Below are 17,957 nucleotides of genomic sequence, written 5' to 3'. Positions count from 1 at the left end.
GTACACTAAGCTTTGATAAACCAATATTAGAACCATATCTGCACTTCTTAATAATGTACCGATTTTGATAAATTAATTTCTAACGAGTCCATATCTACTCCAGATCATTTCCTGCTGCTATTATTGGATTTTAGGAATCTCAAGTACGTGATTGGATACGTGTTGCTACGATTTACACTATTGTACATGCTCCTGAATAAACACCTCACATTTATGCAGAGATATCGATGCGTAATGCAGCAGCTATATAACATGTTTATATGCCAATTGAAGCAGCAATAGTAGCCTCAACGATCAATGCCAGGATGTTACAGAATCCATGTTTGCTTTGTTTTTTTTCTCCATCGGTCATACCCCGTTCCTGCCCCAGTACTTTATCAAGTTGAAATAATGCTTTAATTTTCAATCACAAAAAATAACTGTGATATTGCCGGTTGCTACTGTGCAAAAAGAAAATAACGAAAAGTGATCGCACTCTCTAAAGCCATTAAAATTCCTCTGGATCGAATCTCTTATTATTAAATTATAATTTTTCCACCAAATCATCGGTGAGCGACTCCTAGTATGACATACATATCATTTTCATCAAGCACACCGGTGACATATGGTCGCAATCTTGGCTTATCGAACTCGGCGATAAGAACATATATATATTTTTTTGTATTCAAAATTAACTGACCATATCTGGTATATTGAATAAATACATGGGAATAATATATAACTATGTTAATAAAGAAAAAAGGAAGAAAACGAAGATCATGCATATGTATATCTAAAATAAAAAATAAATTTTATCATCTTTATAAAGCATGATGATAGAGTTTTCAATTCTGGAATTCTGATTTTACAAGTATTTTATTAATTGAAAATTCAACTTGGTAACAACGTAACAACGCTATGCTTAATAGTACTAGCATTGAGAATATATATATCTATTCTCAACAATATATCTATGATGGGTACTAGTTTTCTGTTGAGCTTGAAATTCCCATTGTTGAGTTGAATTTTTTTTCTGCGATGCCCCGAAAGCTTGGCGCCATCTTCAGCGGTTAGCTTCAAAATTCAAATCGTCGTGGTTATCGACAGCAACTGACCTATAGAATTATAGTATAGCCTTACCGACCATTGCGCTTACGATGCTTTCGCTTTCAAGTAATAATGAATCTACTAAGCAATAATTGTTCGCGAGAAATAATAGTCGAAGCATACCACATCAGTTTGACGAATGTTGTTCGATTTTCGTGCATCGGAGCATAATTTAGCACAACGTGATGTGCCTATAAATAGAGAGCAATAAGTTTACGTCGCATATTGCAGAAAGGTTTCTTAATTCCCGGCATCGTTGACGCCGTCGCCGTCCATCGACGTGTCATCCAACAGCAGCAGCAGTAGTGAACAGCTAGGTATATTTGCAAATGGCGTCGTCAAACGATAAGCAGTCCGCTGCTCAGCTAGACTTAAATAAATTAAAACTGTCACCGGATAGAACAGTGATATCCGACGATGTCCAGGAAGACACGAAAATATTTGAGCCACATTTATGGGGCTTTGAAACCCGGGAGCTCTACAAGATCGCGTTAAACTTTTACAAAGGTAAGTCCACGGCTGCAGGTCTACCTTCTGACAGTTCTCATTGTAAGCGCGTATAGATCGAATACTTGCCTAAAATATTCATTTCCATCCGAAGGTTACGTGTATTACTTCATAAAAATTCCAACGACTCGGCAGCTATTCTCGAATCTAGAAACTCATCAATCACTTAGCGTAGCCAGTAATCCCGAATTTTTAATCACCGGTGTTTTCGAACTAGGATCGATGAGCGCAATTCGTGAAATCACGTCTGTTTTGTGTTTACATTTTCGTATTTTGCTGAAATTGAATTTTTACGTCTTTAGCTTTCGAACCTGCTAAAACTCACCACCAGACATACTAATGTTGCCAAGCAATATGTTTCCATAAATCACAAGCTGCTTTTGTATTTATTGCCACATCTTTGTCACATGACGATTTTCTTTCGTGGCATGTAGCTCTGCTGAAAATGGCCATTGTTTCAACGTGAGCCGCAAAGGATATAATAAGACTACGTCGTGAACTATTTTAATAATATTTTCAGAGAAGGAAGGAAAGGCGGTTCACTTATCTTATGAAGACAAATTGAAGCTGGTTGGATTCACACAACAAGTAACACATGGTAAATGCACTATAGACAATGCACCACCCCTGGGAGTATTGGATGTTATTGGCAGGGATCGTCGCTTAGCTTGGCAAAATCTTGGAGACATATCAAAGGATGAAGCAATGGAAGGATTCATAGTGTTACTGGACAAACTATGCCCACTTTTCAAGACTGTAGTTGAAGCGCAGAAGAGGGACTTTGAGGAAAAAGTTAGGCTCAAAAAGGAAGAAGAACTTAAGGAAATTGAGAAAGAAGAACAACGTAAGGAACTCGAGGAACAGCGAAGAATTGAGGAGGAGGAGAGAATAAAACAGGAAAATCAGAGGAGGCAGATTCAGGAGGCTCTCAACCAACAGACTTACCATCAGTTTAAAGCATATGCTGAACAGCAGTATCCAGGCAATCCAGAGCAGCAAGGAGTTTTAATAAGGCAGCTGCAAGAGCAACATTATCATCAGTATATGCAGCAACTTCACCAAAACCAACTAGTAATTGAAGAGCAAAGCTCAGACACTGAAAAAAAAGACAAACTATCAGAAATCCTGAACAATGAGGGTGAGAAAAACTGTGTCGAATCCAACGAAACTACACCATTAAATGAAAACGATTCAGACGAAGCTGAGCCGGACTGGCCCCCGATATCTCGAGCGGAGATGTGGACCAGGACTGGGGTAGAGGAATTTAAAGAAATAATTCGCAAGGAAGCCGGAGATGCGGTGATTAAAGTGGGCCATGGTGAAACAGTTACAGTCAGAGTACCAACCCATGCAGATGGATCATGCTTATTTTGGGAATTTGCAACTGATGGTTACGACATTGGGTTTGGTGTTTATTTCGAATGGTCAAAACCAGAGAGTTATCAGGTTTCCGTACATATTAGTGAATCTGAAGATGAGGATGACGAAGAGGAAGAATATGAGAGTCGAGAAGATTTGGAAAATGGAGCAATGAATAGAACTTCAAAGTCTGAATATAGCAAGCCAAGCACACCACCAATCAGCGTCATAATACCTGTAAGTCACATCAGACACAATATTATGTTTGTAAAATCAGATTCCTCACCTGATGTAACAATTTTTCATTTGCGCTCTCTGATGTCATACATGCACCATGAGCTGTTATTGCTGTGTACAAAGAGCTAATAATTAGCGCGCTCTTGATAATTTATGGTTTATTCTAAAGGTCTACAGGAGAGATTCTCAAGAAGAAGTGTATGCAGGCAGTCACCAATATCCGGGACAAGTAAGTAGAAACGAATTGAATAACATACGATTTATTTCTCTTTGTTGATGTATACAATCAATTTTTAAACGCATTATGGACACAGATTGAGTAAATGATTCGATAGACATGATAATTTTGATTACAAAAAAAAAGACATCCATTTGTGATACCTCACTGCCACAGTCAAGAGAACAATGCTTGTTGTATGGTGATAGAATTACTGTTCTCCACAGGGTGTCTACCTTCTGAAATTCGACAATTCCTACTCACTTTGGCGAAGCAAAACTCTGTACTACAGAGTTTACTACACACGGCCGGGCTTTACGAGTAATTAGTATTATTAAGTATTTAAGTAAATTAATCAATTATTCAAGTATGTACCTACATAGTTGTTCGACACACTAGCCTGAAAATGACTGTCTGTACGCTAGTCTAAAAAAAATCTATATTTCACGTACGGTGTCACCTCTCGAAAAAAAAAAATTGAAAATGAAAATAAAAAAAGAATATAAATATATATATTTATTATATCCATAAATCGAAAAGCGTAAGTAATTTTTTTTATTCCTCAGATAATTAATAATTAAACATTAATAAGAATATTAATAATAATAATTGAAGTAATAATATTCTTAATTATAACAGCACAATTATGAGAGAAATTCACTAATTGAATTGTTCTGACGTTGACGTTTAGAAATATCCTACGAGACGTAGTTTTTACATGATTAAATATACATATAAATCGTATATGGAGAGTTTTGAGTGAAAACTTGTTGGTACATCATTTATACATAATTTAATATAATATAGGTACGTATATCTAATTGTATAATGTGTATATGTGTTGCTGATGCAACGGTGCGACACGCGCCAAACAATGTGCGTAACGCGAAACACCTAAATAGAATTTGAAGTCGGAATGTAGATAATTTTGACTTGGGATTGATCTTACTGTATATCATTTATTATATGTTTAAAAATAATAATATTTGTGTTATCGGCAAACATATATGTCGGCTAAAAACCGTGTTCTATGCTTCAAAGTTTATTTCCCGCAATTTTGTACACCTTTTTGAATTATTTACTCGTATATGAACGCCGCAATAACCGTCGATAAACAACGATGATATTGTGATATACGCAGGTATGTATAATAGATGCCGTATATAATAGTAAGGAATAATTGTCACACCAAAGTGGCGATTCATTATTTAACATTTATTATACAGTGTTTTACTGTATTTTTCATGTACAGTAATAATGCGGTATATAATTAACAATTTTATCATGGCATCATCGTAATAATTATATTTAGGTACAATTTGACTGAACGACATTTGTCAACTACGTTTAAATCTGCATCTTCTCATTTATTTTTTGCATTCAGCTTTTAATTTTATTCTTTTTCAAATTTCTCTAAACTCTTTCGCACAGCTGTTCATTTACTTTTAAAGAGCACTTTTTGAGACGGCATACGTTTTTCTTTAATATTCATATTATACATTAACATACTTTTATTACCTATCATCATATTACCTATGTATTTATGTATCCTAGGCTCGAAAATAACTGGGCCTACGGACTGCCCGATTGTTAAAACCAAAAAAAAAATCCAACATCCGTTCACATCAGCTACAACGGTCTACGAACGCCAAAACTTTCTGCACAATTTGCCACGTATACCTGCTCCGAAATAGAATTACTTCGCACGGTGAAATGTCGCTAATGCTAAATATCGTTCCGAACCCCGATAATATAGTAATTGCCATTGGCTTAAGCTTCTTAAATTGACAGTAGGATTACTTGAACAATAATAATTGCTTAGTCAAAATACACAGATATAAGCTTTGAAATACAAATACAACAAATATATTTTTGTATATTATTATCAATAAATTCAATAACTTTCGATTATCGATTGAATACCTAATAATAATTAATGTAAATTTATGTATGTATATATTGAGCTATCGATGCATACCTCGAAAAATTCTGAATCACTTATCGTAATCTCTTTCAAATTTCGCTTTCGAATACGAAGATCCTGAAGAAGTATGTATGTACGCGAAGCGTTCAGACTTCACCGAAGTATAGTATATAATTATATATATTTGAAAGGCAAGTTGACTTTATTTTTACACCATACGTTGTTCGTACAAGCCCCAATTTTCATCTACTCGGTCGAAATAAAATTATAACATTCATCTAATCGGTATATTTTCATTTCACAAGGAACTCGTACGATTTTACTTACTGCCAGAATAATACCAATCAGGTATATGAACATAAGCTTCTAGCGGTATGTATATCAGAAGCCAAACTGTTTGACGCTAAAATTTGAGAATCTCTAGAGCGAATGCAGTCCCGATCTTGTCAGGGCATTCAGGCTTGTACAAACAACGCTCCAACTACGATTGCTATATGGTAAGCCCGCTTTCTCATATTATATCTACACGTAGATCGCAATGCAAATTCATTCGAAAGCTATTATTTTTTTTCTTTTAATTTGGTCTCATTTATCGACTAAAGCATCAATTAATTATTTAATTGATTAATCAATAATATAGTATCCAAACATTTTCTTACGTTACATCCTAAGGCCCCGTTATTAAATGCGTCTCACAGCTGGATATACTGTGTCCGATACTGTACAATTAGTATCAGGTACACCGGTAATCATAGAATATAATATAGTACATAGCAATAATCAACAAAAAAAAAAACATTCGACAACATTATATAATAACGTTAATGTTAATGTTTTTGTTAGTATTAACCGGTCAAAATAATTGCCTAAGAGGACGTATCAATTATAGTAGTATGCGATTGTTATACATATTTGGGAATGTCTTATTAATCATTAATTTGTATTGTACCTATTTTACCAGTGGAAGGAATCGCACCAATTCATCGATTATAGTTATTTCTATACCCTACGGCCGAATCATCAGACAGACCGCAAGTATACATATGTATAACCGTGCTATATATCTACATTTTTGTTTATTCATTATTTCTGACCACCGAACGGAGAACTTGTTGAATTGAAAGATTTGAATCATGTACGCTGCTATGCTGTAGATATATGTTATCCAGTCTCTGATTTTCATGTGGAGATTATTCGTGCTAGCTAATTATTTTCGCAGTTCGTGGTTCGATCGACCCTTTTCTTTTTTATTTATTTATTTATTTTTTTTTAATCTCATACACGTATAGCTATCTCATTGTCAGTACGTGTGACTGATTGTGAGGCGAATTCCTCAAAAGCAACTATTTTCTTCACATCCTCTGCAGAGATACCGTAATTGTGGTAAGTACTTTTCTATACGTATAATTGCTGCCGAATAGCGATGATGAAGCCCATAGCTCTGAATTGTACGTATACGTGTTCCATCCTCTATACTTTCGTATTACACATTACGTACGATAACATAATTACTGTTAGCGTTCAAGCTTTCGGTAAGTCGCCTATAAATACAACTCTTTGATTATTAACTCAGAGAAATTTTACGTAATAATTATTTACTTCACGAAATTTAATTCCGCAACGGTAATAATCATCCCTTGAAAATGAAATTCAATTTTTAAAGTCTCAGATGTGGATTAGCTACCCCTTCTCTCATACCGACCTTTGCAGCTCTCGCGTACGGATATTATGATGTATGGTCATATACATAATACCTATGTCTAAACTTAATTTTACAGCAACCCTGAAGAATTATTTAGCACAGCACACCGAGCAGTTAATATTACTGTTATCAGATAACTACCTATTCTTCAATACCAATAATATAATATAATCGTTACGTTTTTCCTGACATCGCGTACATATTCTGCCCGTATAGTATTTATGTATGCGTAAATTATTATATACGCGCGTATCGCATATGCTCACGATCAATACCCATATACACTTCGGCAGCTTCGCTATATTATAGTATATTATGGACATACTATCCCTAAATATGTACATGGTGCATTCCACGCCAACTCGCAAACCACCGACCCCGACCATTTTTGTGTCAGAACCAATTTTTTTCTGATAAAAACCTCATTTTTTGAAAAGCTTCAAAAAATTCAAACCTTTTTTCAACAAGTTATTGGAATACCTATACTTCTGGATATAGCCTGTTCAAGGCTTATTGTTAGTTGCTTGCTAATGTGAAATTTTTTCTAAAAATCATCGGAACGAGCCGGTCGCTCAGAAAAATTTGAAATTTTGGGTGGTTGAGGCGAATGTTGGAAGAAGAGATTGGTCGAAACAAAAATGGTAAGGGTCCAAGGTGTGCCAGTTGGCACAGAATGCTCCATATGCAATATAGGTATAAATGATTGTGCAATATTCGCGAGTTTATCGGGGGAAAAAAATGAATTAGTATGACAACTCACTAGTGCTTGTAATCTGTACGTATAACGTTATGAGCCCGTAGCGTATATTACTTATTCTTACTATACAATATACACGTATATGTATGTTTATAATAAAATCGTGCGGTGGATTTGAGCGATCAACGTCAGGAACGATTACCTACTTTTTGGCAAGCTCTATTTTAATATTTTTAAGATTGTTATCAGTTAATTACTCCTCATTCTGCTATCGATGCTAGGAGCTCATCATTTTTCATTATTTTATTTAACTTCTTTTTCATTCCCCTTCTTACTTGGTATTCCTTCTTTTTATCACAATAGAAATACGAAGTATTTCGTACAACTTAATATTCACGGACGCAGTTATGACAGTTGCATGGTATTCGGGATGTATGAAAAATGCCTGTGAAAATTCTTTTTTTTTCTCAACGTGTACGTATATATCTCTGAATAGAAATATGTAGAATCGATATATTTCTGTCGCTGAACTTACGGAATAAATTGTTCTCACTCAAACTTTTGGGCTTACGGCGCCGGTTTTATCGCTGTAAAAAAAAAAAAAATTATTCTTAAAATACGCTATAGGAATGAGAAAAAACGTCATCGCGCCGTCGAAAAGAGCTGTTCTAACATTCTCCACTTGTTATAACGAAGTTTCCATGTTAATATTTGTACGCCTGCTCCCGTTTCGCGAGAATTCAATTCTGTCCGTTAAACTCCTACGGAAGTTACGATCCACGTTTCTTCTTGACGATGTTCTTTCAGTCAGCGAACGCGTGAGTCTCGATAACCTTCCCGTTCCTGGATCTCCATCTGGACCCTGACAATAGGGAGATACTCCCACAGTTGTCGTATTAATTCCTGCAGGAGATACACAAGATTCTCTTCCCGTGCAACCGTCCTCGGAAATTGCCCTTCGGTATTGACTAGGCAATATAATTCTACTATTTTGTACCGGTATCACAACATCGTAAGGCATCGCGTCGCCCCGGTTACCGGAGAATAAATATTCCGGTTCTATACTGAAGGTTCGATGATGTTTTCTCACGTTCCCCCCGGTGTTTCGGGTCTCGCGTTCAGTGAAGGATCTCTTGAGCCGAGAGAGCACAGGAAGATCGAGAGCCTCCTCGTAATTTGGTGGATTCTCACTTGGAACGAGCGTCCTGCCACCGAAAGGATCACTTGGACATATTTCCTGAATCGGACTTGCGAATATAAGAGTTCTGGAACTCCCACCCTGTAAATCCCTTTTAGAAAAATCATGAATTTGCCCCCGGGAAGAACTCAAACTTTCAAGACTGCCCTGGCAAAGCTGACCGGTTCTGCGGAGGTGGAGGTCGACCGGTAGATTGTTTTCCTGCAGGGTGTTGGAATTTACGTCGACTCTTTCCCAGTGGGCACCGCAGCAGTGCGGATTACAGGCGCGGCTCATCGTCGAGGAACCTGTAGCGCTGGGGAAAACATCTTCACCGTTTTGATGCTCGGTTCCGACTAGAGTTTGGAGTTCCTCGGGCGTGACCAGCGTGTACCTTCTTCTATGTTGTTTCAAAATCGATTTTATGCAGAAATAAGTCCTCGAGTTCGGGATCTTCTTCACTAGTTCCGGCCCCTGCACCGGAATTTCGTATTTCTTCGGTATAGCCCCGCGACTCACGTTCGCAACGGAATGATGCTTCGACGAGCAAACAAGCTCCTGCGAGGGATCGTAAATTTCGTGCAAGGAATCGTCGTCCTCTAAAATTAACGCCTCTGCTCTGCAGCTTGAGTTTCTCGATTGATGGCCGGTACCAAAATCAACATCCGTCTCGTCGTGTTCCAATATATTTTCCAAACTTTGAACGTTCGCCTTTCCCATCAACATGTTACCGCTAAACAGCTCTGAATTCGTCCTCAAGTTCGGCGCCGAATTTTCCCTCAACATTGAAGTCCGTTTCTGCAATTCAAAAATTTGCGGCTCCCCCGTCATATAAGATGATCGACCGGAAACATCCGTCGAACTGCGTGCCGATTCACCCCCACCGTTAAGACGATCGTCACCGCGATTCGCTTCATCCGTAAGTTCCACCGCTTGCAGGAGCCTCGCGCTGTTCGAATCCTCGCTACAGTTCGAACATGTCCCTGTGTTGCTTTCCAAACTTCTCCTCGATACGTCGTCTACAATTTCCACATTTTCTCTGATGATAGCGTCTGATATACCAGCTACCGCCATTCGTACTTCTTCGGCACCGTGGCAAGGACACTCGCAATTCGCAGATGTATTTCCACCCTCCGGACACTGCTCTACCGTTACTTCACCTTGGATATCATAGGCGCGCTCGTAGAGCAAAGCCTCCGAATAACTAGGTACCATTTCCATGCACGGTTCTTCCGGAACGGCTGTTCGCACCGGTACCGGAGCTGGTTCCATCAGAAGAGCCTCGCTGTAACTCGGTACCAGCATATAAGAACCCGGAGCACTCAGCTGGCTGGAGGAGGCGTGAATCGGTTGACCGTTTGCCGATGGCGCGTCGTAATTTATCCCGAATAATTTGGTAATCTGTAAAATTGATCGTTGATTTAATCGGCTTCGAAGATTACGAGTATCGTCAACATTTCGTATAAGCTGACCTGGTAATCGGCATACTGCGTGTTACACTCGATTATGATTCTCAATGGCCAACTGAGGAGTAGCGCGCTCAAACTCCAATAAACGTAGGCGTTCGTGAACCAAGGTCTCCCAAGTACCGCTACCAAAGACGTCGGATTAAAGTTGTACCCCAAATCTAGACCCTCCCGCATCTCCATGTAATCGTCTCTGTGTTCCTAAGAATACGAATATCGATAAAGAAAAAAAAAAAATAATAGAAAAAACCAATAGATAATAATAACGGATATCATATATGAAAAGGAAAATAGGTATTTGCTGATGGAACAGAAGCGAAGACGGAAAATCTATTAGCTGAGTAACGTAGATGATAAAACATAGCCTCAGCAATTTTTCACCACAAGTTTACAACACGATCGATTGATAGAGCATTAGAAAGATTGAAATATCAATCTCTTAGAAAAGCCGCTCTCCGACACCTGCCGACCACCTGCAAGGTGGTACAGGAAATAGCTGCTAGCGTGATGAATTCACCTGTTCAGCGAAAAATCTTGATCTGGCCTCTTCAAATTCCGTTGCAGACCTCATGTTTGAAAAAGCGAATCCCTTACCGAGAGTTATCTTGGTGATCGGGAGTTTTGGGTCAAGGACTAGCTCCTTGCTGATGTCCTTGACGCCGCAGTAACCATAGAAGTAAAATGAAGTTGCCGCGTGCGTGTTCACCCTCTCGTAGTACACCTGTAGGTAAATTGCTATTAATATTGTGCATGTCTCTCTTTGTATCCTATATAGCGGGTGAAGTGGGAATTTTGGATTTTAATCAAACTACAATACAATCCTGCAGCGATGCGCATTAATAAAGGAATAGAGGGGTCTTTATGTTACCGGTGTGTAAATATCCGGGATCAAGTTCACGACGTAATTATTGTTTGCGTGACTCGATCTCAGTTGGAGAATATGGAACGCGTTAGTGGGGTGAGTTGACGAGCGTTTCGATGCTTCGGGGATAAAATCGGATTACGTAAATTCAAATTTCCCTCCGGATGCGAAGATTTCAACCGGCCCCATCGCCGCGCGCCTTGCCATATTTTTTATGATGTGATTATATGAAAGCGGAGTAATTACAGCTGGATCAGCAAAAATTGAAAATTATTAAATTATTCATGGTTTTCAGAATAAAAAGACGGTGATTATAACGGCGATGGGTACACGTACACCCGAGGGGTGAGATTGAACGGGTTTGAAATTAACGCGTTGCTGAACAAAGGAATTAGTAGCAGCAGCAGTAGCGGCAGCAACAGCATCATCGGGGGCAACTGGTGCAGGAGTTGCTTGGCTAATAACGTGGAAGAATTACCGGAGGTTACGTGCAAGAAAATCGAGTACCCTGACCTATTTAAAGCCCCTTGATTTTGCAGGCTGACACCGCGGGAACCAAATTTTTACGCTTTCCTTCCACAATGTTTTCGATTAGTTTTGCAGCAGCCGCATAGAGATAAATAAAATTTCTAACAACTGAAACGAAAACCCAAAGAAAACACAACCGCCGATTAAACTTAATTAAATTCAAACAAAGAAATGCAAACAACCGAGTCTTTTTATAGGTACAGAAGAGATAAAACAATTGACGGAATCCCATCACGCTCCGTGGTTATTCGATCGCTTCTTGTACATAGGTGTACGCCTCTATTTGTACATAGGTATATCATTTATATACGTACACAGGATTAACGAGTGAATTTCTATTCATTGGAGAATTGAAAGAAAGCAGATTGTACGTATAATTATATGATCGTCGGAAACATGCATATATAACGAGGTTTGACGGGGGAAAAAATGCGCGAAGATATGACGACAATGGAGTTTTAATATGATACCTGAGTCGTTGTGTAATTGTCGCCGTTCCTGTAACGAGTTATCTGACGTTTTCTGCGCACGTAATGATAAGAGATAGCCTTCCACCAGATCGTCGCCTGGGCCATCTTTAGCTGTGCTAATTTTGTTAGTATGCTGTCCTGGCTCCTCGCGTGCAAAAGGTCGATTCTTATCGGCGAGTGGTAGCACTCGACCAAGTAGACCAGGTACAGCATGCCCATGAAAGCCACCTCAAGGATAAAGAGCACCCCAAAGTTGAATGAATAAGGTTTTCAACACACGAGCGTAAATTCTCCGACCGAGAAGATCGTTGACAAATTTATTAGTTCTCTTTCATCGATAGTAATGGCCTCGCTGAGACAACGGGCGACTATATTTCACTCCAACACCAGCCATATGCGTATCCATCCATCTTACACCCAACAACTAACTTTCAAAGCGCATTAATTCAAAGAATAATTTACTTATACTAACCGGTATGTAAACGTAACCATCGTCGCATGGTGAGACGTGTTTTGTGCTTGTAATGGGATACTTTAAAAAGTCGATGACGACCTAAAATTAGATGAGATTGATTAAGAATCTGCACGGTATGCAGACCTTTCATTAGTCGTCGGTATAATAACTATTACCCTTCACGTAATTAGAACGTAACACAATATACTGCGAAATAAATTTGAAAATTCGAACTTTTTAATGAGACTATGAGCCTATGTGGGGTCGAAATTCACCTTCGTAACATTCGCACATCTGCACCACGTGACGGCTGCTAAACATCCGTAAATCAAAACGGACAACACCAGACATTTGCAGTTTGCTTCTTTTTGTAAGGCACCGCAAAAGGTCTGCGGAATCGGCCGCTGCTGTTAAAATTCAACAATTTTTAAATCTATCATTCAGATGCCGCAATTATAGGAAGCAGGAATTCTTTCTCCTCAACGCAAGAAAAGAATAAAATAAATAGGGAATGATAGGTCAGTCTGGGTGAGAACTGTAAGGAGATTCAATTTTTGCATCATCTCTGCGGAGATTTTCTGCGGAGAGCACGTGATTTTACGCTATCGTTATATCACGTCCTAAACTTTAGATTTTATTTTCACAAATTAATTCAGTTTTGTTCGGTGTTTGAAATGGGGTAAGTTGAGTAAAAAACAAAATTTTGGTACGGTCGGAAATGTCATTATATATGCAACAATGTGATGTTGAGTGATTTTTTGGAATACTGAAATAAATTAAATATGGAAGGTTCGCTCAACTCACCTCTTCGGCAGCTTCCTGGTTCATTTTTGCCCTTTGAGCGTTAGTGAGTCAAAATTAACAATCATCGATTCCGAAGAAGGATTTCAACTTTTATCAACAACAATATAAAGATACACCAACGTCAGCAGTGTCATATTAATTCATTCGAACCGCCGTTAGTTGATTTTTATATTTATTTCGTGGTAGAATGACATGGCATTTTTTGTTTATACTATTTAAAAATATTGCTGGAAACTATGACCAATCACCCTAATTTGATTGTTGTAGATGAACAATTAACAATATTAACGCGCGTAATTATAATAACATTCCTGTACTATACCTACAGGCTATGCTGCTCGAGCTATATTATTTTTCATGAAATCGGATTGGATTCGATTGATTAATCACTTTAAACATTTTATATTACATGAGCATCCATCCGAATTGGGGATGCAGATTGTCAGCTGCTTGAACATGTAATTTATATTATCAACTCGTCGACTCGTCATAGGATCGCGATCAACTTTACTTATATCACACCCCTATAATATTTGAAAGTGAAACGAATGAGATAAACAATGACTTTCTCAAAAGAAAAAATACTTTCATTTAAAATAATTCAAGAGACTTAATATATCGGAGGGTTTATCACAATTTGTCACCTCATCGCAATTTCAATATTTATCGAAGAGTAGTTGACTGTCCGAGACAAGCCGACAAGGGGACCGAAGAATCAGTCAAAATTTTGTACTTTTTCTTTTTATAATCCCAAGCCATGGGTGGATCCGCCTTCAAAGAGCGTTTAGGGGTAACTGCCGACGCCAGTACGGCGCCCTCCGTACTATAACGTGTGAAAACGTTGCCCGAAAACCACCCCTAGAGAAAATAAAGCTACCTACTAACCATCTCGCTTAAGTGAGCCAGATATTGATAACAAGCCGAATTTCATGCATTATAGATTTTATTTTATTTTTTTCCATTTTTATACTAAAAACACCAGACACCCTGCAATTTTTTACCTTTTTTTTTTTTTTTCTTTGGTAAGCGACTTTTTTTTCGTTGTTATTCACGTGACGCATTTTTTCCGACTGTTTTGCAAGCTGTAACGAATTCAGACTGGCGCCAATCACAGTCAAAAATTTTGTTAGCTGTATACATTCGTCGATTACATTCGCGACAATCGGAATCTCGTGGATTTAAATTTTCACACGAATCTCATTCAGATATTCCCTTGAGTTAAGGCCTCGCTCGCGTCATAGTTTCGAATCTGAAGACATCGCGTGCAAAAATTCCAATTATTCTATTCTGACATCGCTAAACCTAAGGGATGCATGTTCAGCCCTCGAAGAGATAGCATAATTGGCGCTATATGGTGAATTTTCAACGATTGTATTAAAAAAATTTATATAAAATGCGTGTCTCAGAAATACATAGAAGATTTTTAACTGCAGTTACGGAGTGTCGTGCTTAGAATTATCCTGTTGTGCGATCCCATACGTTTCTAAATATCTATGCAGTGTATAGGAATTATGTATATCAGTTGGAACGAAGATAGTTGATGGGGATGAAATTGAAGCTGCGAGTTGCGACGCGCAGACGAAAATAATAAGGACATCCTTTGGCGCCAGGATGTCGGCCCTCTATCGATTACAATTTGAGATGACATCATAGGTGTGGGTGTAGATGGAAATACAGCTAAGAAGTATTATACTATACGTATACGGGAATACTTTCCCATCTTTGCGGATCCACGTGATCTGAACTGGAGCTGGGGTATATTCTACGAAATATTACAAAAGACTTCTCTGTTTGCACAATAAAGATGCTTTTATAAAAAAAATTCCATTTATTCTTATTATAACTCTAGATGTACCGACCGCACGTTAATTCATTATTCATGCGTCACCTATCTGGTAATCAATCAAATTGCAAATGAAGAATTTGAATTATTAATTATATATCAGCCCACTAATCATTTTATTTAGTGAACAGCAGAATATTTGTAGGTATGCATTATTCTCGGTGTATACTGTTTCAATCACGGAGTAATGATCGAGTAGGGCAAATATAGGATGAACTCTTTTGCATTAGACCGAGAACTTGATCAGCGTAGGTACGTGTTTGTAAAAGTAACGTAGCGGTAAGTACATACCTATATAAGCTGAACTGGGACACTGGGAGACACAATTTTACTTTCTGGATGATCGCCAAAACCGCATACACTATACAGCATACAGAATTGATCCAACTAACGTAAAATTATAATAGATTTCAGCGCGCACGTGCCCGTGATTATTTACCTAGTGTGTGCATTGTAATATTTAATAAGTCCTCAGCCAACGACTCAAATCTGATAGTATATTGATTATTTCGCCGTTGCTTCACACAATCGAATATTCAATGTGGCATCCCGATAAAAATTGTAAAGTAAAGTAGAAAAATTAAGAATCAAGATCAGTTGTACTTTCGCTGTATAATTCCTGCAACCCCCAACGAGGGGTGTTATCGACCATTTTTCAGCGGAAACTTTTGAGTAGGTACCCTGTAGTCCGTGATCCTGCATAATAATAATGGCCTTGGGGCATCTTCGCTCGTGCTTTCGAAGTATCATCATTTATAACAGTATCTTGTTTTGTGTCGTTCTTACGGAATACGTGGGGTACTACTTTCATCTTTGAAGAAACAGCTGAATAATTTAAACGGGACAAAGAATAGCTACTGCATGGGGCTAGACGCCCAAAGATGTGTAAATTATTAATACCGTTTGCCATGCGTTACACATGCAAATACCCATATCCACATGCGAAGTAGGTAATGTATATCTAGCCAAACGTCAGGTATAAGTCTGCATACTTATGGGCTTGCGTAGCCGTCGTTCAATGTGGTCTATCCCATCCGATAGATGTAAAAAAGCGATCGATGAACCCGACAACCATAGGCGATCCGAAAACACGGGGCGATGGAAGATTTTTAAATTTGTCTATCATTACTGATTTACCGCAGTTCAAGGATGATGGTTTAATCCAGACAAACATTTGATGTGATATCAGGTCAAAGGAATGATCAACGATCTCCCTCTTTTTTTATTTCCATTACGTGTTTTTTTATACACAATATTTTGTTTTTTTGTACATGGAAAAAATCGCGTCGAATTTCAACACGATCTATATTAAAATTACTCAGTTAAGAAAGTTGTATAAATCGTAAAATCTACGTAGATATATGGGAATTCCTAATTATTAGCTATCTGATATTGCTGTGGAATGATAAAGCTCTGTAATTCATGTATACATATAAAAAATAGTGAATCTTAAGCGTAAGTGTATAATAATAAATATGTACTATCATCAATAATAATGCTTATAGTCTCAGACTGTACACGGTATGTATAAAGTGTATAGTAAAGTAACTCAATTTCTCGATACAAGAAATATCGATAATTTCATTAAAATTGGACGGATATCGTTTCTATGTACCAAATCTCATGGTACCTAGAGATCGGTTAAACCGAGGGAATTCTAAGAGTTAATCTCTTTCCTTAACAATTATGGGCATATCAATAATTACAGTAACCATTTCAGAGCTGAGTAAGTCAATGACAAAAGACTGACAGAAACTGTCAAACCAGCAGCACTGTTACAACGATGATCAAAATAACAAAAACACCACGTTACTTCGTCATAATAGTCCCTATGAATGTCGAGCTCCGTTATCGAATTTTGAACATAATGCCCCAATCTAACATCCTTTGCAGCTGGACGACAACCCTCATACTTGTCTGCTGGAATATCCGTCCTGAAGCCACGCAAAGTACTGAGACATTCTCTGGTGATTATGGTCTCCGCTGCAATTTGATAAATACAAGTTGAATTAGTCGTTACAACGTGAAACCAGACCATGTTGTCTAGATTTATAGAAATGATTCCAAAATAACAAATGAAAAGGGCATACCTCCCCTTCGTTCAATGACTTTGACACATTTGTCATCAGCTTCAGGACATGTCTCTCCCCAATACCAGAGCCAGTTCAGAGGTGTACCACACCCTGGATGGTTGCTGTTGCATCTGTAGCAATACAATGTGCTCCCTACAAACCAAAAATTGATAGTGAATGGAAAAAATTTATTTAACTTTGAAAGAAATGAAGACATTTATGGACGTATATAACATGAAAACGCTACTTATTTCTAATAAGTATAAATTACAATGTATACTGTTTGGACCAACAAGTGTCAGAGATATTCATGCTAGGTTTATGTGCCACTAAAGTTACCTGGTACACTGAGGAGCGCCAGCAGTACGAAAATCGTGAGACCTCGAACAAACATATCTCACAATTATAGATCAATAGGGTAGTTGAGATTCAAATGTGACAAATCAACCCAACGAGCCACAAAAAACAAACCTAGCTTCGACTAACCATTACCCAAGCCACACCCCACAACTTACAACTGCAACTGACGCTTTTCGGAATTACGCATGGTGT

The 17,957-nt window shown here is 38.0% G+C and overlaps 3 protein-coding genes across 3 annotated transcripts; 1 reads left to right on the top strand and 2 right to left on the bottom strand.

Annotated features, from left to right (window-relative positions):
- The first annotated feature begins 1,142 nt into the window (after positions 1–1,142).
- On the top strand, positions 1,143–4,427 carry LOC105692950 (Golgi resident protein GCP60). Its single transcript, XM_012412531.3, has 4 exons — positions 1,143–1,593; positions 2,114–3,189; positions 3,359–3,418; positions 3,634–4,427. Exons 1-4 carry the CDS (start codon positions 1,416–1,418, stop codon positions 3,733–3,735), a joined length of 1,416 nt encoding a protein of 471 aa, XP_012267954.2. The 5' UTR covers positions 1,143–1,415; the 3' UTR covers positions 3,736–4,427.
- Positions 4,428–4,915: 488 nt separating this feature from the next.
- On the bottom strand, positions 4,916–15,308 carry LOC105692945. Its single transcript, XM_020856354.2, has 7 exons — positions 13,491–15,308; positions 12,962–13,093; positions 12,705–12,785; positions 12,233–12,460; positions 10,890–11,093; positions 10,379–10,573; positions 4,916–10,307 (listed from the first exon to the last, which is right to left on the bottom strand). Exons 1-7 carry the CDS (start codon positions 13,512–13,514, stop codon positions 8,415–8,417), a joined length of 2,757 nt encoding a protein of 918 aa, XP_020712013.2. The 5' UTR covers positions 13,515–15,308; the 3' UTR covers positions 4,916–8,414.
- Positions 15,309–16,506: 1,198 nt separating this feature from the next.
- Positions 16,507–17,944, bottom strand: LOC105692957. Its single transcript, XM_012412538.3, has 3 exons — positions 17,745–17,944; positions 17,424–17,558; positions 16,507–17,316 (listed from the first exon to the last, which is right to left on the bottom strand). The coding sequence occupies exons 1-3, from the start codon at positions 17,797–17,799 to the stop codon at positions 17,036–17,038; spliced, it is 471 nt and encodes a 156-aa protein (XP_012267961.2). The 5' UTR covers positions 17,800–17,944; the 3' UTR covers positions 16,507–17,035.
- Between the last annotated feature and the right edge of the window lie 13 nt (positions 17,945–17,957).

Source organism: Athalia rosae, chromosome 1 (genome assembly GCF_917208135.1).
Source record: "Athalia rosae chromosome 1, iyAthRosa1.1, whole genome shotgun sequence".
Lineage (NCBI taxonomy): Eukaryota > Metazoa > Arthropoda > Insecta > Hymenoptera > Athaliidae > Athalia > Athalia rosae.
The sequence above is the reverse complement of the archived record's forward strand: the minus strand, read 5'-3'. Positions and strand labels throughout refer to the sequence as shown.

What these genes read in the sequence shown, in the direction of transcription:
- LOC105692957 (XM_012412538.3), bottom strand. Translation starts at nt 17,799, where the DNA reads ATGTTTGTTCGAGGTCTCACGATTTTCGTACTGCTGGCGCTCCTCAGT. An exon ending in GGCGCTCCTCAGTGTACCAG is followed by an intron (nt 17,559 to 17,744) that starts GTAACTTTAGTG and finishes TTTGGTTTGTAG; the next exon opens with GGAGCACATTGTATTGCTAC. An exon ending in AGTCATTGAACGAAGGGGAG is followed by an intron (nt 17,317 to 17,423) that starts GTATGCCCTTTT and finishes ATCAAATTGCAG; the next exon opens with CGGAGACCATAATCACCAGA.
- LOC105692945 (XM_020856354.2), bottom strand. Translation starts at nt 13,514, where the DNA reads ATGAACCAGGAAGCTGCCGAAGAG. An exon ending in ACCAGGAAGCTGCCGAAGAG is followed by an intron (nt 13,094 to 13,490) that starts GTGAGTTGAGCG and finishes GAATTTTAACAG; the next exon opens with CAGCGGCCGATTCCGCAGAC. An exon ending in CGCAGTATGCCGATTACCAG is followed by an intron (nt 10,308 to 10,378) that starts GTCAGCTTATAC and finishes TCAATTTTACAG; the next exon opens with ATTACCAAATTATTCGGGAT.
- LOC105692950 (XM_012412531.3), top strand. Translation starts at nt 1,416, where the DNA reads ATGGCGTCGTCAAACGATAAGCAGTCCGCTGCTCAGCTAGACTTAAAT. An exon ending in CGCGTTAAACTTTTACAAAG is followed by an intron (nt 1,594 to 2,113) that starts GTAAGTCCACGG and finishes TAATATTTTCAG; the next exon opens with AGAAGGAAGGAAAGGCGGTT. An exon ending in GTCACCAATATCCGGGACAA is followed by an intron (nt 3,419 to 3,633) that starts GTAAGTAGAAAC and finishes TGTTCTCCACAG; the next exon opens with GGTGTCTACCTTCTGAAATT.